The 25,137-nt window shown below is 41.7% G+C and overlaps 1 protein-coding gene across 1 annotated transcript in view; it reads left to right on the forward strand.

Moving 5' to 3' along the window:
- The window catches only part of col4a3 (collagen, type IV, alpha 3), a 71,303-nt gene that overhangs the window by 43,508 nt on the left and 2,658 nt on the right, over positions 1-25,137 (forward strand). Inside the window, exons 31-51 of the mRNA XM_038693846.1 lie at positions 2,494-2,607; positions 2,757-2,924; positions 4,286-4,375; positions 4,467-4,601; positions 6,281-6,379; positions 6,906-6,995; positions 7,302-7,441; positions 10,138-10,264; positions 10,381-10,461; positions 10,541-10,642; positions 10,753-10,800; positions 10,896-11,081; positions 11,869-11,999; positions 12,220-12,292; positions 12,478-12,549; positions 12,937-13,062; positions 13,177-13,275; positions 13,716-13,928; positions 14,221-14,398; positions 20,268-20,382; positions 22,118-22,290. Of these exons, the coding sequence (XP_038549774.1) occupies positions 2,494-2,607; positions 2,757-2,924; positions 4,286-4,375; positions 4,467-4,601; positions 6,281-6,379; positions 6,906-6,995; positions 7,302-7,441; positions 10,138-10,264; positions 10,381-10,461; positions 10,541-10,642; positions 10,753-10,800; positions 10,896-11,081; positions 11,869-11,999; positions 12,220-12,292; positions 12,478-12,549; positions 12,937-13,062; positions 13,177-13,275; positions 13,716-13,928; positions 14,221-14,398; positions 20,268-20,382; positions 22,118-22,290 (2,560 nt within the window). The remainder of the gene's footprint in view (positions 1-2,493; positions 2,608-2,756; positions 2,925-4,285; positions 4,376-4,466; positions 4,602-6,280; positions 6,380-6,905; positions 6,996-7,301; positions 7,442-10,137; positions 10,265-10,380; positions 10,462-10,540; positions 10,643-10,752; positions 10,801-10,895; positions 11,082-11,868; positions 12,000-12,219; positions 12,293-12,477; positions 12,550-12,936; positions 13,063-13,176; positions 13,276-13,715; positions 13,929-14,220; positions 14,399-20,267; positions 20,383-22,117; positions 22,291-25,137) is intronic.

Genomic DNA, 25,137 nt, shown 5'->3' on the forward strand with positions numbered 1-25,137 from the left:
TCAAACTCAGCTGGAATCCACAGACTATTGGTGACTACAGAACTTATATTTAGCTGATCTTAAGGTACTTGGTTGGTCTACATGGTTGGTTTCAATGTTTTTCTTTTTATCTTCCTTCTAGACCAGACCACTGTCTTTATAGAAAAGTCATGATACAATACAAAAAGAAAATGTATAGTTGCCCTCCTTCTTATACTCTCTGGTAGTGTTCATCCTAACCCTGGTCCAGTGCTTAATAATTTGAATACTCCTGAAGAATTCAAAACTAGAGCCGGACAAGGTTTTATTCATATTAATGCCTGAAGTCTACTCCCCAAACTCGATTTTATACAAACTCAACAGATACTGATATTCTTATAATCTCAGAAACATGGCGTAATAAATCTATTTTAGATAAGGATATAGCAATCAAGGGCTACAATGTCTACCGTTGTGTCTGCGTTGGTGGCATTGCCATTTATATAAAAAATCGTTTTCCTTGTAACATTGTGTATTCGGTATCCATTAGTAAGCAGCTAGAGCTTTTAGCCTTGAAGATGGAGCTCGCATTATGGCAAACAATGACTGTCATAGGTTGCTATAGACCACCCTCTCAGCAAGTACTGAGGCTCTTTGCTCTTTAAATTATCATCTATCGAGCATTAAATTTGGAGAGGTACTTTTAGCCGGGATTTTAACTTGGATTGGCTGTCCTCCATTTTCGACAGTTTTAAATCTGTCTGTGACTCTTTTAATCTTACCCAGTTGATTGATAGCCCAACTCGCCCAAACCCCAGCTGCCCTGAAAAGTCCTCTATACTTGATTTGTTTTTGACTAATTAATGCTCCACACAAATTCTCAGATAATAGGTGTGTTTCCTAATGACCTGAGTGATCATTGTACAATAGCAGCAGTTAGGAATGCTAAAATCCCGAAACAGGGGCCTCGGATTATTTTCAAAAGAGATATGAAGCATTTTTGTGAAAAAGACTTTTCACATGACCTGTTTCATTTTAATTGGAACAATTTATTTGTTATAGATGAAGTAGAATTGGCCTGGAACTACTTTTAGGATCATAGATAAGCATGCCCCTGTATGCAAATTCAGAGTCAAAGGCCGAAACAATCCCTGTTTTTCTCCTGAGATTTCCTGCCTATCAAAAGCTTTTGATACAGTTGATCCCTGCATTCTGGTAAATAGACTACTGAGCATTTGCCTGTCTAAGCATTCAGTAGACTGGTTTGCAAATTATCTGTCAGGTAGACCCCAAAATGTTCAGATGGCTGGCTCCTCCTCTTCCTTTTTGCCCATTTCCAAGGGGGTTCCTCAAGGCTCAGTACTGGGGCCCATGTTGTTTTCAAATTATATAAACAATCTTTGTGATAATCTAATAATCTGATCAAATGTATGTAATGTAAAATGTATTTATACTGATGACACTGTTATTTACTGCACTGCATCATCTACTGCACAAGCACTTGATCTTTTGCAGTCTGCTTTCAATATTGTTCAGAGCCGTTTAAAACAGCTTAAGTTGGTCTTAAATGCAGAAAAGTCCAAAGTAATGGTTTTCACAAACTCAAGACAACTTCCAGTTACTACTTCAAGCATCTCAACTTTTGAAGGAAATTAAATTGAGTTAGTTAACAGTTATAAATATTTAGGTATAATCATTGATTGTAAACTGTGTTTTAAAACTCATACTAGCAACCTGGTTTCTAAACTCAAGATAAAGCTTGGCTTTCTCTACAGATCAAAATCATGCTTATCCATTCGCGCTAGAAAACACCTGGTGACGGCCACTTTTCTTCCCATATTAGATTATGGTGATCTGATATATGAATGCTTCTGCCCAATGCCTACAGAAATTGGATGTGTATCATTGTGCATTGCGTTTTTAACAAGTACTTACCATTATGGTTTACGTTCAAAGGACGTCCTACCCTTGGTCCCCCATGTCCGAACAGAATTAGGTAAAAAGGCCTTGATGTTGCTGCACCTTCTGCTTGGAATCTTCTTCAGAACTCGTTGAAATTGACTGCCTTTATTTGTTAGACAGTTTGTTTCAGCTGTGAAAGATCTGGAGCAGGTGAACATCGGTCAGTGTCGCTGTTTATAAAGTTGTATTCTGCCTTATTCAACACAGGGGCTTGTGTTATATATGTATGTGTACTTGATGTCTTTTATATGTTGGAAACTGTTCTTTATTTTCTTTTATGCTGTGTCTTGGCCAGGTCTCTCTTGCTAAAGAGATTTTAATCTCAATGAGGCTCACCTGGTTAAATAAAGGTTAAATAAAAAAGTAGAGAAGTTAGTAAAAGTTAGAGGAAAAACATTTTAAACCAGAGTGTTCAGAACAGGTGGATATCTGAGGTTTTGGCTCACAGCGATTTTTTTAAATACTTCTACCTCATTATTTGAAGCTGAATTGAATTGAGTAAATAATAAATAGATATGCATGAAGATAGTCTCTCTTCCTGATTTAACTTATTAAGCTTCATGTACCTTACAGGTCAGACTGGTCTGGATGGTGTGCCTGGTCCTGTTGGTTCTGTTGGACTGTGTTCACCTGGAGATCCTGGACCTGAAGGAGAGCAGGGACGGATGGGTGTTATTGGATTCACAGGTACCAACTCTACTGTAGAGTTTGTGTCCCTTTATAGAATCTAAAAACTTTTCATCTGACTGGTAAAACAGGGAGGAATATTTTGGAATTAAAACCATAATGAAAAAAACTCCTCTGTCTCTCAGTCTAATAGGCATCTTGTCTTGCAGGGACCCGGGGCCCAAAAGGTGTGCAGGGTGACCCTGGGCTTTCCGGCGTCGGAGTCCCAGGACCTCAGGGGCTTCTCGGTGCACCAGGATTTGATGGAATTCCAGGGCCTGTAGGAGGAGTTGGACTGAAGGGCCTGAGAGGGACTGATGGGGATCCAGGAAGCCCAGGTAAGGAGGCGTTTCCACATCTGTTCGTCCTGCTCCACATATCTGTCACGATCCTGGCCTGAGTTGTTCTGTGTTTGTATTTTGTCTTCTCTGTGTTTTGATTCTTGTTTCACTCTGTTTACATGGTTATGGTCTCTGTTCTGACATTATCCCTGCTAATTAGCGAATGTTGGCATGCTAACATGCTAAACGAAAATGATGAACATGGTAAACATTATACCTGCTAAACGTGGGCATGTTAGCATTGTCAATGTGACCATGTTAGCGTGATGTAGTTAGCATTTAGCTACATTTCAGCCTCACTGAGCTGCAGACGTTTTAGAGTAAAAAACAAACTACATTGTCAACAGGGTTGGGAGTGTTACTTTAAAAATGTAATCTGGTACAATTGCTAGTTACTTGTTAAAAAATGTAATCAGTAATGTAATCGAGGTACCAGAAAATACAAGTAATGTAACCTGATTACTTTTAGTTACTTTTGGATTATGTCAATACCAAAAAAACGAAAATAAAGAAGAGAGTATCAAAGATGCCTGGACTGCTCAGTGGATTTGTAGAGACATACAATTAGCAAGTCAGCTAACTGCTGCTAACTAGCTGCCATTATCTAATTAGCTCAGTTAGCCTGCAGCTACTGGCCAACGTAGCTCACTCTGCCCATACTGTGAACCGGAGTGTGTTTAGATTTACACCTTTACGCAAGCACTGGAGGTTTTCAGGCCAGGGTCGGGGGGACTTGGCGGGGAATGATTGCGGGGAGCGGCACCGGGCGAGCGGCAAACAAAACACAACACAGCAGTTTCCCGGTAAACACGGCATGAACAGGACCGAACACAGCCTCATTAACGTCAGTTCACTCAGCGCTGGGGTGACAAGAGCCAGACCGGTAAGAAACTGTTCGTACTGTACTCCCAGTGGTCATGGGCTCCGTCGGTCTCTGAGTCTGTGTTCAGGTCCGTCTGCCGTGTTCACTCATTCGCCCACTGGGAGCTGGAATCAGTCTGCACAGAGTCTGCGTAACGGCGTGGGGGCGTGACCACATTCAACTACTGGCTACACGCCGATCAAAATCTGTGACAAATCCCTCATTAGTTGTGTGTTTTTACAGGAAACACTTAAATAGAAAATATCACTTTGTTCTTAAAGTAATCCCTGTGTGTAATCCTCATTTTTACAAAATGTACCTGTAATCTGAGTACATCTTTATTTTCTGTACTGTAACGGAATACAGTTACTTTATTTTTGTATCCTGATTACGTAACGCCGTTACATGTAATCCGTTACTCCCCAACCCTGATTGTCAATATAAGTCAATGCAGTGTCCCCACAAGTAAAGTAACTTCCACATATTTGTGTTTTAGGTATCAGAGGGGATGTGGGTCCTACAGGAGCCCTTGGGAGTCCAGGGGATGATGGGAAACCAGGGGAGACTGGAGAACCAGGACCGCAAGGTTTCATCATCGATCAATCAATGAATCAATCAGTTAAACAATCCGTCAGTGTTCTGTGACTGTAACTTTCCATGACCGGTGTGTCCCTCAGGTGAGGTGGGTGTGGATGGGCTCAGTGGTACTCGGGGGCCGCAGGGGGTTCAGGGGGACCGAGGAGACACCGGACCAAAAGGATTTCAGATAGCTGTAGAGACACATGGAGATCCTGGAGACCCTGGAGGACCTGGTACTTTATTCTGTTTTGTTCTGTATGAATTATGTATTATCTGAGAAACTGTGGAGGATACAGTGTTGGGCAAATTATTTAGGAATTGTCATAAGTTACTTTTTTATTTATTACTGCTTAAAGTAATAACATTACTTATTATTGGGTATTAAAAGTAATTTGTTACTTTCTTACAACGGATGACCGTGTTCTTTACATCCTAGCCGGTGACAAACTCACAATAATGGTGATACTTACAGCTGTGGAAAGAACGCCTCTCTCCACCGTTCTCCATTCGTCCTTTAGTTTTTTGGCTCGTAGCCGACTTGAACAACATGAGGTCTCGCTGCTTGACTTGAACTGCCGCTGACCTGTCGCGCAATCGTGCATACATGTCAAAGAAAACAAGACATACTGCGTTGTGGTAACGCAGTAACTCTAAATATGGCGACATGCTCAGTACAAGTGTAAGCTGCAAGTGTTATTTGCACGGTACAAAATATTTTAATAAAAATACTAAATCAAAAACTGTCAGCGGCATCATGTTTCTGCTTTGCATGACTTATAAGACCAGAGAGCCGAGCGTGAGCGTCTGCGTCATCGTTTCTAAAGTCCTCCATTTTTGCTCGTCCGCACTAAAACGCTACCCGGAGTTTCAAAACGTAAAACGGGGTCGGCAGCGTTTTCAAACTTCTCCTTTTTAGGTCTTCATTTTCGCCGTTTTAGTCTGGACGGGAGGAGTAAACGTAGCAAAAGGTCTCTTTTTTTTAAAAAACAAAAATGCAGTAGTGTGGATGGAGCCTAAATGTGCATCTTTAAATCTGCATGTGGCCCATTTTCACCTCAATGATAAATTAGCTTAATTAATTTTTATTAAGTTAGAAACTCCTGGACCAGGTTTTCTGCTCAATTTCAAAACTTTCTGCACATTCACAATCTCTCCCATAGATCTGTGTTCTCTGACATTTGCAGAATAATGTTTTACGACAAAAGTCTAAATATTATAAGAATAAAATTGCAATCTAATGAGAATGAAGTCATAATATTTTAACAAAATCTACCTGCCCCTCTGCGGTGCATTACCCTGCGTTATTGCTCTGCTCATATGGCAGTAGGCTACCCTCTTTACAGCGTCTGACAGACACAGAGCCCGTCTGGGACTGGATGAGACGAGATCACTGCTCTTCATCATAGGGAGAAAACCTAAACTGAAAAGCAGTATTATTGTAAGGAGCCTCTGTTCTTCCAAGACCTGCGAGATAGGTCACGTCATGAGGATTATTGCATATTAATACGGAAAATATTTTTGATGATGTTGTTGAATTACATTCGGGGCTACAGTCAAAACATTCGGGGCTAAAGCTCCGGAAAAATGGCCTGCTGATGCCGACGGTGGTTGGTATCAATTTGTTTTCAGTCAGTGTTTCAGCCTTCATTGCTCAGCAGATATTGTCCACGGTGTCCCTCAGGGCTCTACTCAGGCCCCATTTAATTGTCCATTTATACTACTCTGCTTTGAATCTGTCCGTCACATATAAAGCTAAAGCAAGTAGCCAGTTGACTTAGCTTAGCTTAAAGACTGGAAACAGCTAGCCTGGCTTTGTCCACAGATTACAAAATACACCTACCAGCACATCTACAGCTCACTGCTTCACATGTCAAATCTCAAATGCGACCTGTCATCTGCTTCTAATCCACAGGGCCCGCAGGTTTCACTGGTGCTAAAGGAGAAAGGGGCCTCCCAGGGCCACAGGGCCCCGACGGCAGCAACGGTAGACCTGGTAATCCCGGGCCGCGAGGTGAACAGAACTAATTATTGTTTAAGATTTTTATTAGCTACCAGCAATGGTGGGGCCAAGTCATTGTTTTACAAGTCTCAAGTCTTAGCATTCAAGTCCCAAATTGAGACCAGTTGAGACAGGCAAGTCCGAATCAAGTCTCAAGTCCTAAATTTTGAGTTACGGGTCCTAAAGAAGTCATAATGCACTTGTCATCAAATTTAATTTCATACTCATCATAAATTATATTTGGGCTTGAGGAGGGTATCAAGTCAGTTGAAGTCAAAAGGCTGGACAAGTCCAACTGAAGTCACGAGTCATTGGTGTTAAAGTCAAAGTCGAGAGTCTGACTCAAGTCCAAGTCATGTGACTCGAGTCCACATGTCTGGGTACCAGCACTGTAGTATCAACTCTTCGGGATCCACTGAAAACCTAACATGACAGTCAAAGTAAAACCGTTGTTGCTTACAGCCCATCATTTCCCCGAATGACGAATATCTATCAATCTATAGTCAAAGTTGACTGTTGATGAATGTGTGTCTGTTAGGACTTCCTGGAGACCCCGGCAGAGATGGAGTGAGAGGTCTTCCTGGTCCAATTGGACTCAAGGGTGACCAAGGAGAGATGGGGATGCCAGGTAATGTCGCCCCCCTCCCCCCACCCAACACAAACTGTGTCACAACAAACAATTTTATAAAGTGAATCATCAAAAATATGATCTGTATCTGCAGGGACTGATAGGGTTGTTGATCAGTTACTGAGTTAATATATTTTTTTTAAATATATTTGAAATTATTGAAACACTAAATTTGTCTGGAAACACAACTGGAACAATACACAGGCTTACATTTACTTCTAAAACACTCGTAACTCTCTGGAACAGTATGGAGACTTTAAGATGACAAACATTCACTGGGATGATCTCCTGGTGTTTTCTGTCCAGGTTGTAAAGGTCAGAAAGGTGACCTAGGTCCTTGTGGGCAACCTGGTTCAGATGGGCAACCAGGACTAGTTGGACCTAAAGGTCCTAAAGGAGAATCGAGTCCACCTGGACCAGGACTTAAAGGACTTCCAGGAGAGAAGGTATCACAGAGATACAGAGACACACAAACATGACTAAACATTTTTATCATTAGTGCGAGCTTAACAAATAACTCTACAATCTATCCCACTGAGACAGGAAACTGGATCAAACAATACTGTTACTTTAATAACAGCATTAAAGTATGGCTATTTACAATTTATCAGTGAAACCTACACTATATATATATATATACAGTATATATCAGTTTAAATTTATGCTGGTGTGTCAAACTAGAGGTTTATCTGGTATAATTAGTTGCAGAAAAGACAAATGGTTGGCTGGAGTGTTAATATTTATAGGATGTCTTGTAAATAATTAATTTCAGGGGTTTTTACCCCAAACCTGCTATCCTTGTATGCAGATGATGTTCTACTTTATTTTTGCCATTGCCCAACAGTGTCTACCAGTTTTTTTCCCCTCAACGATTGAATATGTTAAACTGGTTTTACATCCATTACTAATTTGATACAGCCGAAATTCTCTTCTCTGAAATTAATTTTTTTGTCACCCTTGTTTTTTTTTACAATTATTCCTTTCCCCTAATTCAGCCCGACAACCACATTTCAGGAACACATCAGGGTTTTTCCTGGCTCAGAATGGGCCTTTGGGGGGTGACTTTGCGTGACAGTAAGCATGGCCGGTACACCTATAGTAAAAGCAATGAGTCCCCTTATGACCGAAATATATATATTTTCTTGTAACTTCTGACCATTTGATAAATAAAATATATCCACAATCTGGGGGAGTAAAGGTATAAAACTAATGTATAATGTTAGTATAATAATATATTTACACTTACACTTGATTTGGATAATTTGCTTACAAATAGTTTATTAGTTGAGATTCAGCTGTTTCACAAATAAAACCCCTCTCTGATATTAGCCTACACCACAATAATTCCAGTTGGACAAAACAGTAGTTTCATTTTTGTGGGTTGTTTTCAGTTATTCAATTATTGTGCAAGACAAATGCTGTACTTGGTGGTCAGTCTCTCTTTTGTTTATGCAAAGTAGCCTACTAACTCGTCAGTAATAAAAACCTTGCATACAGAACAAATAGTTTTGCGAAAAGTGACTTTGATGAGCTTTATACACAGAGCTGCATGAAAGGCTTCCGATCTCCCTGCAGAGATCAGCAGGCAGGAGAGAACGGGAACAGGTGAGCGTCATGTAGAGCCCAGAGAACCTGATCTGGAGAGGGCAGAGGAGAGGATCGGTGCTGGACCGCCAAAGAGTAAAATGTAAAAGGGACAGTACCGGTGAACATTTTGGGGCAAGTTACTCAGAAATTGTAATATATTGTTAGTTAATTATTACTCCTTAAAAAAGTAATATTATTACTTTACTTATTACTGGGTGATAAAAATAACGTTATGTTACTAGTTATGTTACTATATTACTTTTCAGTGTTTCCCACAGAATGACGGGGAGAGGGGTATTCTAACGTTAGACAGGTTTGTGCAGCGGTGTTCACTAGAGAGAGGGAGAAAGAGGGAGTGAGCTGAGCCAGGAGTTGCTGCACGAATATATGCTCCTCAATACAGCTCAAAAATAAATTTAAATACGCCTAGTAAAATTTTAGAAAATCAATGTGGCGGTCCGCGTTGATAATTATCCAAATTATTGGCTAATAATGGGAAACACAGCTTTCACTACCACCGCCCTTCACACCCAAACAAAGCAGTCTCCTGACTTTTTTACATCATATCCATAACAGCAGCAAGGAGTGTGGTTTTTCCAAAGCATATAGCCTAGTCCTGACATTTCCTAACACCACCGGCTGAAATAAAAAAATAAAGCAAGTAAATCCAGACTTTTAAACAGCGGTTTTACTGCACATGTAGCCTGTTTATAAGAGCAGTATTCAGTAGTTACAAAACGTTACGTTAACGCCGCTTTCTCCCGAGCATCAGTGACAGCAGCTGCTGGAGTTTCTTTGTACAAGTTTCACGTTGCTGTGCTGCTTCAGCAGATGCTTCAATAAATCAGATGTAGAAATGTTAATGGTTGAAAGATCTTTGCTGGTCGCACAGAGTTTACAGTAGACGACAATGTTCTTTGCATCTTAGACTGACACAATGTCGTGGATTTACGTCAAGGATGGTGCGTTCAGTAACGGGTAACGCAGCATTAGTAACTAGTAATAATATTACTGTTTAAGAAAAGTAATTAGTTACACTACTAGTTACTGGGGATAGTAATATGTTACTAGTAATGCGTTACTGCCCAACACTGCTGGTGAATACCAGCACACTTCAAGCAAAACAGCTATTATATTGTGAAAAATAACAGGAAGTCATCTCTCCCAGTAGTGCAAGCTTTGTAGCGGAGCGTTCTGCGCAGTCAAACCAACACAGCAGCTGGTTTATTAATCCAGCGCCAGCTGCATGTGTAAAACTAAACAGCGCTGTGGAAAAACCCTGCACATGCTGTTCTAAGCTTCTTTCTAAGTTTATTTTGGTAAAAGAATAATTAGATAAATGAAGAATAAATAAATGGAGAGTTTCGTATTTAACCCCTGACACAAAGACTTTCAGGAGCATACAAAAAAGAGCAAAAGATTAAAAAACACACTTTGTCTCCTCTTTATTTATTTATATGTTTCAATCATTTGAAATACTCTGTTATAGATGTAAAAGCTCCTTTAAGATATGTGTAAATTGAAACAACAATAAAGTGCCTTCTCCTCCTCACAGGGGATTCCAGGATGTCTTGGATTTCCTGGTGTGAAGGGGAAACAAGGGGAAAGTGGAAACATAGGTCCACCAGGAAATTGTGGCCCCTGTGGCCCCAAAGGGCATGTTGGACCCCCAGGATTCAGAGGTCCAATTCATCACAGTTTATTCATCATCTGCAGTTTAAATACAGTTAATACATCAAGTCAACATAGATAACAACACCTTCCTCAAGCTGAATGAAAGCCTCTGTGTCTGTCTCAGGTCAGCCTGGGCCTGCTGGTGAAAGGGGTTCTGATGGCCCTCCAGGGGAAAATGGTCCTCCGGGGCCCAACGGCCTCACAGGTACTTAAACAAGTGTTACAATACTGCCATCAGGTTTGCCATACATCCTCTCAGTGGGTTAATTATATCTTTATTTCAGGTAACAAGGGGGCTCCTGGAGATCCCGGTCCAGCTGGTCCCAGAGGAAACCAGGGACAGGATGGGATACCTGGACCTCCTGGAGAGAAAGGAGCCATGGGAGGTGAGACTGGACTGGATCTGACAGTGATCAGACAACAGTTAACGTTTCTGGTTCAGCTCATAACCCAGTCTGTTTCTTTCTCTTTTGATTGGTTAATTTTCTTTCCCCAGCTTCTGGAATTGGACCCCGAGGTCAAGATGGGGAGAAAGGTCAACCTGGTGAGTCCTCAGGTGTGATTATGAGTTTAATTTTCATTCAGAACTAAAGAAGAAGAAATAAACCACACACTCTCCACCTCATGTGGTCTCCTCAGGGTGTGCTGGTGAGAAGGGTCCTCCTGGCCCCTGTGGTCCTCCTGGTCCATGTGGTCCTGCGGGAGACCCAGGTTGTCCTGGTCCTCCTGGACCACCTGGTCTTCCTGGTTGTTCTGGCAGCGAGGGAATCTGCACTGAAGGAGGCAAAGGAGAAACTGGATTCCCTGGAGTACAAGGACCCAAAGGTGATGAGACACATTGAGTAGATGAAACAAAGAGCTGACTGACAAAACAATCCCACATTGAGGTCCATTCGGTACGTGTTCTGGAGCTTATGATCTTGATGTTCAAAGTCCCATTCCTCTGAGCACTTTCTGGACCCTGAGAGGATCAGATCAAAGAGGCCCACAGGAGGAAGAAGGCCAACTATCAGGTCCTGGTGATGGAGAGCTCACTGTTTACCCACAGAGGTGGGATGTAGATGCTTTGCGAATAGGAGAGCTATCAGGACCACATCACAGAACCACACTCTGGATCAGAAGAGAGATCTGTGGGGTATTGTTGACACAAGTCAGGGTCTCATCAGCTCTCACTGGGTCGTCTGGGTGAGGGTATTGTTGAATCCAAGGTCACGTCATTGATGATGTGTCCCAGTGCACTGAAGGCTCATCTTGGAATCTGGTTTATGACCAAATGCATGCACAACTATTGACATTCTCATCAACCTCAGCTGTACTTTGATGTTAAGGTTTAGTTTAAATCGCCGCTGTGTCTGTGTACAGCCTCACAGAGCCGCTAGCATGGCTGTAGACTCACAACACAACAGCAGTTTAGCTCATTTGGCCCATTACTGCCTTTTAGTTCTGGCCAATAAAAATCATATAATCATAAATCTGTATCATCTGCATAGAAAGGCAGATAAGCTAGATTTCATTACATGATACGTGGCTCTAAATGAAGGTTTGAAGAACAAGATTGCTGAATCTGAGGGAGCCAATATGTGAAAATAATCAAGTCTCTCTCTCTCTGTAGGTCCGCCGGGCTGTCAGGGTCCTCCTGGTCCTCCAGGTCCTGGTTTTAAAGGAGATAAGGGATGTAACGGAGCAACAGGTGACCCAGGACCATCTGGTGGCCCTGGTGACCCTGGCTTACCAGGATACCCGGTCAGTGCATCCCATAGTTATAATGAACCACAGAAACTCAACTAAGTCCATACGAACTCAGTGTCCAATCATCTTTTACTGGAAGATTGGAAGGATCTAGTAAGATTTAGAGCAGAATATAAGATTTATTGCTGAACAGAATCAAATGTGTGTTGGATTAAACAGCATAGTCTTTAAACACAGCTGTGAGGGAATTTAACACAAGTGTCATCGTTAACAGGGTAGGGATGGACCGCCAGGCACATGTGGACACAAAGGCCTGATGGGACCAGATGGTATCAAAGGACCTGTTGGTAAGAACTCCAATCAGATAACCAGTAAAATGAACAACTCCAAACCAGGAGTGCCCTCTGCGAAACACGTACATTCATCAGTCAGCGTCCATGGTGTTTTACAGCCGGCGGTGACGTCCTGTGAAGTCAAATGTTTTTATTGGGCAATTTAACATTAACCTCTGTGGGCTCCTTGTGTGTTCCAGGTCAGAAAGGGGAGTGCGGACCCCCAGGTAACTGCGGACCACCGGGATGTCCAGGACCACCTGGGAGGAGCGGTAACAGTGACATAACACAGTGCATAGCAAACGGTCCAATCACAGCAGCCACACACCTGAACACTGCTGCGACACAGTACTACTGAGCACTTACACTACAGTGTACTGCGTCGGGTGTGTAGGAGCCAGAATAGCAGTTTTTTTTTGTAATGTAAAGAACAATAGTTAGAATTCCAAGACGTCACATATTTTTGGTTATAGTTCAGTGATTTTAATTGATAGCTAGGCCACTGATTGGTAAACCAGCCACACCATAGTAATTGTGGGTTTCGTGTAATAAATAAAGGGAAGTTGGGAAGTCCTAGCTTTAGTTGAGATCAAACACTGTACTGAATACTGTGTGCTGGTAGAAACACCAAATGTAGTGCTGAACACTGCTCCCTGCAGGCAAGAAAGGGAAAGACGTACCCATTGAGGTGTTGGCGACGCCAGGAGATAAAGGCTCAGCTGGAGATCCAGGACCCAAAGGACAAATCGGACCCCCAGGGGCTCCAGGGAGACCTGGAGGTCCAGGTGAGTCTTGAAGTCTCAATCTTCAGGTTTTAGGTGTGAGCAGCGTAAATGCTGTTTTAGATACAAACGGCGTAAATGGATTTTTAGAAGCAGTTCTATGTTTTGCGGCTGCAGGTCTTAAGGGCAGCGGAGGAAGTGATGGTAAAAAAGGACAGGGTGGTCGTCCTGGACTGAAAGGGGACAAGGGAGAACAAGGATTCCCCGGACAAAAGGGTAGGAAATCTGATGTTTTGTTAGCAGAACCTCAAAACAAACACTGGAAATACTTCAGGCTCTGTAAATTAAAGGGAGTTTAGAGAGTTTCTTATTGTTCATTAATTTTTTTGTCATTGATTTTAAACTTGTGCAGAACATTTTAAACAGTCCCAAATGCTCACTAGTTCTCTGATAACTCAAGCCTTGTCTGGACTTCCCTGGATTCTTGAGGGCTGCCCACATTTATTTTTGTAGACGTGTTTTTCTTTATTTTTGATGCATAGGTTCATCAGTATGAATAGTTTAATTAGTTTTGTAGTTTATTTAAAATGGACACTTGCTACAGTACAAAATTGACTCCACTATAAATTGATAACTGTGCTCCGGACTGTCCTCGATCTGAGACGCCCGATTGAGCCGCTGGACGATCATCAGACATCCTGACTCTGTATTGACAGGTTCCGCAGGTCAACGAGGTGACGTCGGCCGTAAAGGCATTAAGGGTAATCAAGGTTTCTGCGAGAGTGCACCAGAGATGGACGGCTTCATTTTCACCAGACACAGCCAGGAACGCAATATCCCAGAATGCCCTGCAGGATCGGCTCAGATATACGACGGATACTCGCTGCTGTTCATCAACGGAAACAACCGAGCTCACGGACAAGACTTGGGTATGAGACCAGTGGGGAAACATAGCTCAGTACATTTACTCAAGCACTGTACCTATGAACGGGTTTAAGGTACTTGTACTTCATTTGAGTATTTTATTCTACATACTACTTTTCAGAAGGACATCATAGTTTTTCTCTTTTACATGGAACAGCAGTAGCTGCTGATGACTTTGCTCATAAATAAAAAAAAATAATATGATAATAAATAAAGATAATAATAAAAAGAATAAATTAAATAAATAAACAAATAAAACATACTTTACAAAAACAGTCTCTCTCTCTCTCTCTTCAGGTACATTAGGGAGTTGTTTACCTCGTTTTACCACCATGCCCTTCCTGTTCTGTAGCCCTGACAGCACCTGTCTCTACGCCGAACGCAATGGCTACTCCTATTGGCTGTCCACCGATGAAGCACTGCCAAGCGGCGAGCCGTTCATCTCCGAGGAAATGCTGGAGAAATACATAAGCCGGTAACACATACACACACCAAACAATGAGCTGTTTGTTTGTTTCCCGTGTTGAAGGTGTATTGTTTTGTGTTTTTCCCGTGTTGAAAGTGTATTGTTTTTTGTATTTCCCGTGTTTTGAAGGCGTATTGTTTTGTGTGTTTCCCGTGTTGAAGGTGTATTGTTTTGTGTTTTTCCCGTGTTGAAAGTGTATTGTTTTTTGTATTTCCCGTGTTTTGAAGGCGTATTGTTTTGTGTTTTTCCCGTGTTGAAGGTGTATTGTTTTTTGTATTTCCCGTGTTTTGAAGGCGTATTGTTTTGTGTGTTTCCCGTGTTGAAGGTGTATTGTTTTGTGTATTTCCCGTGTTGAAGGCGTATTGTTTTGTGTGTTTCCCGTGTTTTGAAGGCGTATTGTTTTGTGTGTTTCCCGTGTTGAAGGTGTATTGTTTTGTGTGTTTCCCGTGTTGAAGGTGTATTGTTTTTGTGTTTCCCGTGTTGAAGGCGTATTGTTTTGTGTGTTTCCCGTGTTGAAGGTGTATTGTTTTTTGTGTTTCCTGTGTTGAAGGCGTATTGTTTTGTGTGTTTCCCGTGTTTTGAAGGCGTATTGTTTTGTGTGTTTCCCGTGTTTTGAAGGTGTATTGTTTTGTGTGTTTCCCGTGTTGAAGGTGTATTGTTTTGTGTGTTTCCTGTGTTGAAGGCGTATTGTTTTGTGTGTTTCCCGTGTTGAAGGTGTATTGTTTTTTGTTTTTCCCGTGTTGAAGGCGTATTGTTTTGTGTGTTTCCTGTGTTGAAGGCGTATTGTTTTGTGTATTTCCCGTGTTGAAGGCGTATTGTTTTGTGTATTTCCCGTGTTGAAGGTGTATTGTTTTGTGTATTTCCCGTGTTGAAGGTGTATTGTTTTTTGTTTCCCGTGTTGAAGGCGTATTGTTTTGTGTATTTCCCGTGTTGAAGGTGTATTGTTTTGTGTATTTCCCGTGTTGAAGGTGTATTGTTTTTTGTTTCCCGTGTTGAAGGCGTATTGTTTTGTGTTTTTCCCGTGTTGAAGGCGTATTGTTTTGTGTGTTTCCTGTGTTGAAGGCGTATTGTTTTGTGTATTTCCCGTGTTGAAGGCGTATTGTTTTGTGTATTTCCCGTGTTGAAGGTGTATTGTTTTTTGTTTCCCGTGTTGAAGGCGTATTGTTTTGTGTTTTTCCCGTGTTGAAGGCGTATTGTTTTGTGTGTTTCCCGTGTTGAAGGTGTATTGTTTTGTGTATTTCCCGTGTTGAAGGTGTATTGTTTTGTGTGTTTCCCGTGTTGAAGGCGTATTGTTTTGTGTGTTTCCCGTGTTGAAGGCGTATTGTTTTTTGTGTTTCCTGTGTTGAAGGTGTATTGTTTTGTGTGTTTCCCGTGTTGAAGGCGTATTGTTTTGTGTGTTTCCCGTGTTGAAGGTGTATTGTTTTGTGTATTTCCCGTGTTGAAGGCGTATTGTTTTGTGTGTTTCCCGTGTTTTGAAGGCGTATTGTTTTGTGTATTTCCCGTGTTGAAGGTGTATTGTTTTGTGTGTTTCCCGTGTTGAAGGCGTATTGTTAGGGCCCGAGCACGAACTCCTCCTAGGGATTTAGTCGGATCGACGTCAAATTTCTGCTGTGCCTTCTAAAGGCATTGACTATGAAAAGTTGTGCTATTTGCGAGTTTTCGTCAATGGGCGTGTCCGTGGCGTCGATGATTCGCAATGAAACAGGAAGTTGTTGTAACTTCAGTGTACATGCTCACATCCGGACCAAAGTGTACATGTAGGATGAGAGTCCAGCCCTGAACACATGTACATGCCGACATTCACCCACAGTCATAGCGCCACCTGCTGGCAACAGAAAGTGACCTTTAACGAAGCAGCCCCCGCCGCACGTTTCACCTACGTGCACGAATTTTCTGTGGTACGTGTATCTTGTCCAGACGCACAAAAAAGTCTCTTGGAGCATTAGCCTAAACCCAACAGGAAGTCGGCCATTTTTAATTTTACGTCAAATTTTGGATGATTTACACACTTCGTACTTTAACGAACTCCTCCTAGGGATTTAGTCCGACCGACCTCAAATTTCTGCTGTGCCTTCTAAAGGCATTGAAGATGAAAAGTTGTGCTATTTGCAAGTTTTCGTCAATGGGCGTGTCCGTGGCGTGGCGTCAAAGATCAACTCTTCGCCATGACACGGAAGTTGTCGTATCTTCAGTGTATATGCTCACATCTGGACCAAACTGTACATGTAGGATGAGAGTCCCGCCCTGAACACATGTACATGCCGACATTTACCCACAGTCATAGCGCCACCTGCTGGCAACAGGAAGTGACTTTTAACGAAGCAGCCCCCGCCGCACGTTTCACCTACGTGCACGAATTTTCTGTGGTATGTGTATCTTGTCCAGACGCACAAAAAAGCCTCTTGGAGCGATGCCCCTAAAACCAACAGGAAGTCGGCCATTTTTAATTTTACGTCAAATTTTGGATGATTTACACACTTCGTACTTTAACGAACTCCTCCTAGGGATTTAGTCCGACCGACCTCTGCTGTGCCTTCTAAAAGCATTGAAGATGAAAAGTTGTGCTATTTGCGAGTTTTCGTCAATGGGCGTGTCCGTGGCGTGGCGTCAAAGATCAACTCTTCGCCATGACACAGGAAGTTGTTGTAACTTCAGTGTACATGCTCACATCTGGACCAAACTGTACATGTAGGATGAGAGTCCCGCCCTGAACACATGTACATGCCGACATTCACCCACAGTCATAGCGCCACCTGCTGGCAACAGGAAGTGACTTTTAACGAAGCAGCCCCCGCCGCACGTTTCACCTACGTGCACGAATTTTCTGTGGTACGTGTATCTTGTCCAGACGCACAAAAAAGCCTCTTGGAGCAATGCCCTAAAACCAACAGGAAGTCGGCCATTTTAAATTTTATATCAAATTTTGGATGATTTACACACTTCGTACTTTTACAAACTTCAAATTTGTGCTGTTTCTTCTAAAAGCATTGAAGATGAAAAGTTGTGCTATTTGCGAGTTTTCGTCAATGGCCGTATCCGTGGCGTGGTGTCAAAGATCAACTCTTCGCCACGACACAGGAAGTTGTTGTAACTTCAGTGTACATGCTCACATCTGGACCAAACTTTACGTGCTTTATAACTCTCCCACCCCGCTATGGAGGACCGATCCTGACAAAGTCAGAAATAAATACAGAAATAAATAAGTGCTCAATAAATAAATAAGCATCCAATTAAATACACAAAAAAATAAAGCAAATAAATAAATGTAGGTAGTAATTAAATTATACAAGGAGACATAAATGTATATTTTAATTAGTGCCTTTACTTATTCACCTTTGTTATAATTACCTTATTTATTTATTCTCCGTTATAATCTTCAACTTTATTTATTACTAATTTTTTTAATACATTTATTTATGTGTGTTTTAATATTTTTGTCTGTTTTATTCTTCCTTTGTATTTTTCTACCTTATTATTTTCACCCATGGTATTTATTTCTGCCTGTCCTTTTTAAATTTCTGTCTCATTATGCAAATGAGGAGGGGCTGTGTCTCAAGGGGTCATCTTCTCTGCTATTGGTGGACCAGTCAAACAGGAGAGCTCCTACTCTGCCTGCAGACATCAACGATCTTGCCCCTCACACAGTCAGATGGCTTCCTTCAGTGCGCTGAAGTGTTTAACAACTCTGAAGACACTACCAGCCATGTCTTCCTTCTCTTTTCACGTAGACGCTCCGACAGACAGTGCTTTCAGTTTGCTGCATGCATGGACACAGAACTGCGGTATAGGGAGAAGCACACGGTCAGCTGGCTGCAGCTAAATCTGGAGTGCACTCGTATTCAATTCTGTATGGTAAATTCAGTTTTAACGGAGCAGAGCGAGCTGACAGGCAGAGTTAGAGACTTTTTCTGTCCGTTTCTCTCTTTACAAAGACGCATGTTGCAGTCAGAGTCTTCTCTGAGATGTGAGCACGACATACAACACAATTTATCAAATTACACAACGGATATACAGTATGAAAATAAGATTCATTGGATTATACTCACAGGAAGTATAAAACCTCTTACATGGGTCTATTAAAAGTAAAGTAACACAAAAATGTCCGGGAAATTACTTAGATTTAAGTACTGCAGTTGTACATTTGAAATACCTTCCTACCTTTCTGATAGGAAGCCTTCTTGAGGTGGTATAAAACATTTCTTCTTATATTCTGATTTGAGTTGTGGACAACTATGACCACATGAATTAAAAAAATTAAACATTTCACTGCCCAAGTCAGCTATAACACAAGTCTTGATCATCAGACTACATGCTGTACAGTATTTGTGGACAGATTTTGTCCCAGGATTTATTATGCATTTCTTCTTCTCGTTGCATGATTTAGAATAATAAGGTGAGAAATGGGTCTATTCTGAGTTCATCCTGCACTGCAGCAGCTAATAAAGTCCATTTAATCCCAAAAACGCTTTTCTTTTAGGCAGGCTGGAGCAGAAAACAACTCACCTTTCTCAAGTTGTACAGTAATGTCACATGTGTATGAAGGTGGATCAAACAAGCTAATCTTAAATGTCAAAGTAGAGAGGAGCCTAGTAGGCCTATTTATTTTCATTCATTACACAATATGAATAAGCTATGCAGACAGTTGTAAAGAAAGAACATCTTTTTCTTCTGTTCTCTACTTGTTATAGTTACACAGTATTAGGGGTGTGGGCTGTATTAAAAGTATCCACTGTTCTCACATGCTCTAACACACAGTAACGATGAAATGAGTGCTGTTCTCACATTCTTCCTCTGTATGTACACATAAACAACAAGGCAGGGAAATATAAAAGGAATTTATTTTATTGTTTGGGTACATTATTGTTCAGTGTACATGCTCACATCTGAACCAAACTTTGCGTGCTTGATAACTCTCTGACCCCAGACATCTACACGTCAATACCGATTTATATTCATAGCGGCAAGTGCTATGTAGCTCCACATAGGGGACACAGGAAGTGACATATAGCACATTCATGCGGCGTCGGAACCGCGTAGGAAATTCACAGCCGCACCGGCAGAGCTCCAGAATATGCAACTCGGCCGGTTCACGCGCGGACGCGCTACAAGTGCGAGGGCCCGCCCAACGCTGCTTGCAGCTTTAATTTTGTGTGTTTCCCGTGTTGAAGGTGTATTGTTTTGTGTGTTTCCCGTGTTGAAGGAGTATTGTTTTGTGTTTTTCCCGTGTTGAAGATGTATTGTTTTGTGTGTTTCCCGTGTTGAAGGTGTATTGTTTTGTGTGTTTCCCGTGTTTTGAAGGTGTATTGTTTTTTGTGTTTCCCGTGTTGAAGGCGTATTGTTTTGTGTGTTTCCCGTGTTGAAGGTGTATTGTTTTTTGTGTTTCCCGTGTTGAAGGCGTATTGTTTTGTGTGTTTCCCGTGTTGAAGGTATATTGTTTTGTGTGTTTCCTGTGTTGAAGGCGTATTGTTTTGTGTGTTTCCCGTGTTGAAGGCGTATTGTTTTGTGTGTTTCCCGTGTTGAAGGTGTATTGTTTTGTGTGTTTCCCGTGTTTTGAAGGCGTATTGTTTTGTGTGTTTCCCGTGTTGAAGGCGTATTGTTTTGTGTGTTTCCCGTGTTGAAGGTGTATTGTTTTGTGTGTTTCCTGTGTTGAAGGCGTATTGTTTTGTGTGTTTCCCGTGTTGAAGGCGTATTGTTTTGTGTGTTTCCCGTGTTTTGAAGGCGTATTGTTTTGTGTGTTTCCCGTGTTGAAGGCGTATTGTTTTGTGTGTTTCCCGTGTTGAAGGTGTATTGTTTTGTGTGTTTCCCGTGTTGAAGGTATATTGTTTTGTGTGTTTCCCGTGTTGAAGGCGTATTGTTTTGTGTGTTTCCCGTGTTGAAGGTGTATTGTATGTGAGGCCAGAGCCAACGTGATCGCGGTCCACAGTCAGACCAGAACGCTGCCAGACTGTCCTTCAGGCTGGGACCCTCTCTGGTCAGGATACTCCTTTGTAATGGTGAGCTGATATTGTCGGATCGAGTTCATTTGGGCTGTTCTTATTTAAAATGTACATTTAAAGTAAAATCAATTTTCATAATTGACACATTAATGTGTTTGTAGTCAGTTAGGTTTGTTCCATCAGTCAGATGATTGAGTGGCCAGTTTTTCCCATTAATTAACGAGACCCGTCACAGTCTAATTTGCTGCGCCATAGTTTCAAAATAACCCGAAAATATTACACATATCATAATAACATTACAGACCTCTAACGTTGTGTTTTGTGGGTGCTGCTGTAAGCTTGCACAAGACAAGCTCACCCGACACAAGACAACGGCTGTATTCAGAACCGCCTACTACATACTACTGGCAACAGCAGTATGCAGTATGTACTGCATACTGTTTGAGGTATAGTATGTAGTATGAAACTGATATATAGATTCATTTTGCTGCATGCTAGGCCAGGCTTTACTAGTTTCCGGTTGAAACGTATTCTTTTTTTAAAATCTGTATGAGAACAAGGCTGCAGCCGAGCTGTAGCTGATGTTTGCTTCGGTATACTGGTGGATAAATAAGAATTATATAAAATAAAAGCAAATAAAAAGCAAGTACTATAACCACAACTGTAACATTACACCAACAATGTAATGTCTATTTAGAATAATAATAAAGCGACAACAGTCCCCTTTCATACCACTATTGTTGTTTATTTTTTAGTGCTTTTAAAGTGCTTCTAAGTTACACAAGCCTGCCCATCACGAGCCAGATGTCTCTTGATTAAAGTTAAAACGTTACAACGTTTACAGACTGTAAAGACAGAATAACAGCGGTAAGAACTTTTAAACTGTCTCACAGTTGGGGGTCTTTCCTCTCACATTGTTGCTGGACTCGTCTGCTGCGTTGGTCCAATCACCAATGTGTCCCTGAGCAAGACACTTAACCCCTTGTTGCTCCAGAGGCGTGCGACCTCTGACATGTCTAGCAATTGTAAGTCGCTTTGGATAAAAGCGTCAGCTAAATGAATAAATGTAATGTAATGCATACTACATTTGGGCGGTTTTGAATACAGCCCACCACTTTTCTTTTGAGGTAACTACGGTAACGTTAACCGTCTGTTTCTCTCACTCGTCTGTGAGAAGGTGATTAAGCTAGCCGTGCCTGCATTTGGAGTGAACGCACAGAGGTCTTTAAATGCTGACGAACGCCTCACTCAAACACACAAATGTGGTTATTGAAAGCATGAAATAAAAGAACATAACTAACTCTCTTCCAAAACCAGGATAAAACACAACTTTAAATATGACGAATTGTAATAAAAAAGAAGTGCATTTGACTGCCTTTTTTTGCCCTGGATTTTGCCTCTCAGGCTACTCAAAGGCTTCCCTACCTCTATGAATGAAGGTTGTGGCTGTTTGCAGCCTGAAAGAAAGACTGACAGACAGAACTCAGGGCTAAAAACAAGGCTTTTGTTTTTCGGGGTTAAAGTTATTTAATCTGTGTTGTTAATTACAGTTAATATTTGAAAGTATTTATTTATTCTTAATTTCATTGTGCCATAATGTAAGAAACACATCAGAAGATGTTTCCACTGCTCAGGTTTCACTTATTTTTGTTATCTGAGGTGAGTTCAGGACCTGAATCAGCGTGGTTCAGATCTGATATGAGCACTGTTTTCTGGTCTGAAGCCATAGACTCTGTTCTTCCTCGTCTCAGAGATACAGATGTGTTGCTTTGACCTTGCTGCTGGTCTTTAGGAAACAGGAGTGGGGGCGGAGGGGTCGGGTCAGCCTCTGGCCTCTCCTGGATCCTGTCTGGAAAACTTCAGAAAGGTTCCCTTCATCGAGTGTCACAACAAAGGAACCTGCAACTATTACACCGACTCCTACAGCTACTGGCTGGCTGCTCTCAACCCCAGCGACATGTTCAGGTACGCTACACCTCCCTGCATGTTGTCAAGTTACACACGACACCTTTTAAACTGCTCGATAAATAACATCTTCAGAAATGCAACAGTGTGTTTAGGGATGAAACGTGTTCAGGTGCACACCAGCTCCATTTCTTTGAAATTTGTTTGGATTTGTATCATTTAAAGGGGCATTATGTAGTTTTCAGCGGGCACTAGCGGTGCGGTTTTAAGAGTGCTACCAGGCGTGTGCTCGTACGCGTGCAAACATGGACTCATGAGCGAGCATAATCCAAAACACAACCGCTGTCATACAGAAATCCTGCAATTAACGCAGAAACACCAGCATGCAGGCTGTGGCTTTTCGCTCAGATATGTTCAGGCTCTGTTACTTCAACGTTCCCACCGTACCTTTCATTCAGAGACACCGGCTTTTCGGCACAATCCTCCTGAAAAAAGGCAGAGTGACAGCAGCTATAGACAGACAGGGAGGCAGCTTCACACAACATGCAGGAAACTCCGCTAAACTCCCACTGCAACGTTACAGTAATAGTTTTATCAGCTGCAGGCTGAACTAATCCACGCTCATTACATGATCACGCTACATTTACTGCATTTAGCCGACGTGCTACATCGTTAGCTCGCCTGCTGCTTTCAGTAACTTCATCATCTGTGTATCTTTCACCGGAGGCTCAGCGATGTCAGCACAGCTACATGTACTGGATGATAATAAACGGTTAGTGAGATTATCTGGACTGAATATTATAACGAGATTGTGTCACTCTTTATAACAGTTAAACCGCAGTAAGTAAGGTGACCAGATTTCTGAAATGAAAACCGGGGACATTTTTGGTTTGGTGGTCAGTATGTCATAATAAAATAAATAACATAAAAAAAGGGGGACAATTGTGGTTTTGTCAAATATAATATAATCTGACCCTCATGAATATAATCAAGTCATTTCAGGGAAGAAATAACCTTCCAGTCAATAAGAAGAGGCTGCAGTCACTTTCTGAGAAGTGGAATACTGCATTTTTTGTGTTGTTTTGGCCATTTAAAAGTATTTTAACAGGTAAAACAGCCTGGATTTGTTGGTACTCAGCAAGTTAAATAATGTAGAGTAATAAGGATAATTGCAAAAGAGATCATGTCTTTATTTTATATGTAACTCAGCAGTAAGTCATGTTAATAATAGGCTACAGTCTGTTTTCTAAATGTAAATAAGGATATTAGACATACGCCAAACATATAATCCGTCGGCAACAACAGGCTTCTGTTATTGGCTATAATCACTAAATGTCCGGCCTGGTTACGCTATAAACTGCAAACACTTAATCGACCACAATTGTGATTATTCCATTAAAAGAAAGTGTCACAAAGACATACTTTTGCTATTACCACCACCGTAAAGTGATGTTTATTAGCACGTTATGTCTGTTTGACACAAATGCAGCTGTAACTAAGTCGTAAAGTGACTGAGCTTTAACATGCTGCACAGAAATCAGATTTCCGTGGGCGATCACTTTTCGGCATGACACCTGTGTGCTCTGCTGTCCAGTGATTCTGCCAATCTGATTTCAGGTCTGTTAACACCTTACACAGTAGTGATGTGCGGATCGACACCAACTTTTCCTGCTCTGGGATCGATACTCATATAAAAGGATCGATATCTAAACTCAGTCATTTGGAGTGAGCGTGTGTTTTATCATAAGTATCTAACTGTCACCAGGACGGTCTAATTATAGTCTACTCGGTTGGTAGGAACTACTTTTCCTTCTGCCTGTCAAAGTCATGCCTGCTCTACGGCTCTGTGATGGAGCTTCTCTGAAGTGAGCCGCTGCAGCCCTTCACATTTCCCGAGATTGAATACTGACTCTGGCTGACTGTAAACAGTCACGTCTGGCTGTATTTAGCTGTGAAGGTAATAATGACGCTGTGTGTGATGTGTGTGCAAAGACAGTGAAATACTTTGGCAACATTGCAAACTTCGCTAAACATCTGAGATTAAGTCACAATAATATGATGATGTTATGAAGCGGCAGTTCTGAGCAGGAGATTTTCATTATAACTCACGAAGATGACAATAGTTTGATGTCTTGTCATTATGCAGCTATTATTTTGAATGGGTAAGGCTACAGGCTGCTCCTTATTTCTCTCATAAATACAGAAACTAGAAATAAAATATGTAATAAGTATCGGTGTTATCGGTAATACCAGCCTGGGTGTTACTTGATATTGGATCGGATAGGAATTAAGTGGTATCACACATCACTATTACACAGTCTATGTAATATGATTAACACACAGTTAAAAACGGGGACATTTCTGGGGACAGCTCCAGACGGGGAGAGGCCACCAAAACCGGGGACTGTCCCCGGTAAACGGGGACGTCCGGTCACCCTAGCAGTAAGTAACTTTACTGCAGTGTCAGTGGACGGCTCTTCCTCTGGGTTGTATATTATGTGAGTGATGTTAGTTACAGCGACTGAGAGGTGGAGCAGCTGTGTACCTGGGTATTGGTAAAACCACGATAAAGCTAAACTGAATGTTACGAAGCAAACGGCAGCAGGTCCGAGCTACTGTAGCGTTAGCTAGCTGCTCCTGGCTGCATCGCTATAGGCTAACGTTAGTAAACAAATCGCTCCACATTTGCTTTTCACCGTTACATCCTTTCAGGCTAAATCAACAGTGGTACACAGGATAGTAACACTGGTGGCGTTAGTTGGTGAAGTAATGTGGAAAGCGATAGAACTTTGCACCTGCTCAGCGTTAGACGATGAGCTAACGTGACTTTCTCTGTGTTTCTGCAGCTTTACTAATGCTCACTTTGTTCTAACTCGACATCATCTGAACCCGTTTGGTCTGATGGGC

This window comes from Micropterus salmoides, unplaced genomic scaffold, assembly GCF_014851395.1.
Source record: "Micropterus salmoides isolate LMB-PRFRI ecotype aquatic unplaced genomic scaffold, ASM1485139v1 Ms_hic_scaffold_3, whole genome shotgun sequence".
Lineage (NCBI taxonomy): Eukaryota > Metazoa > Chordata > Actinopteri > Centrarchiformes > Centrarchidae > Micropterus > Micropterus salmoides.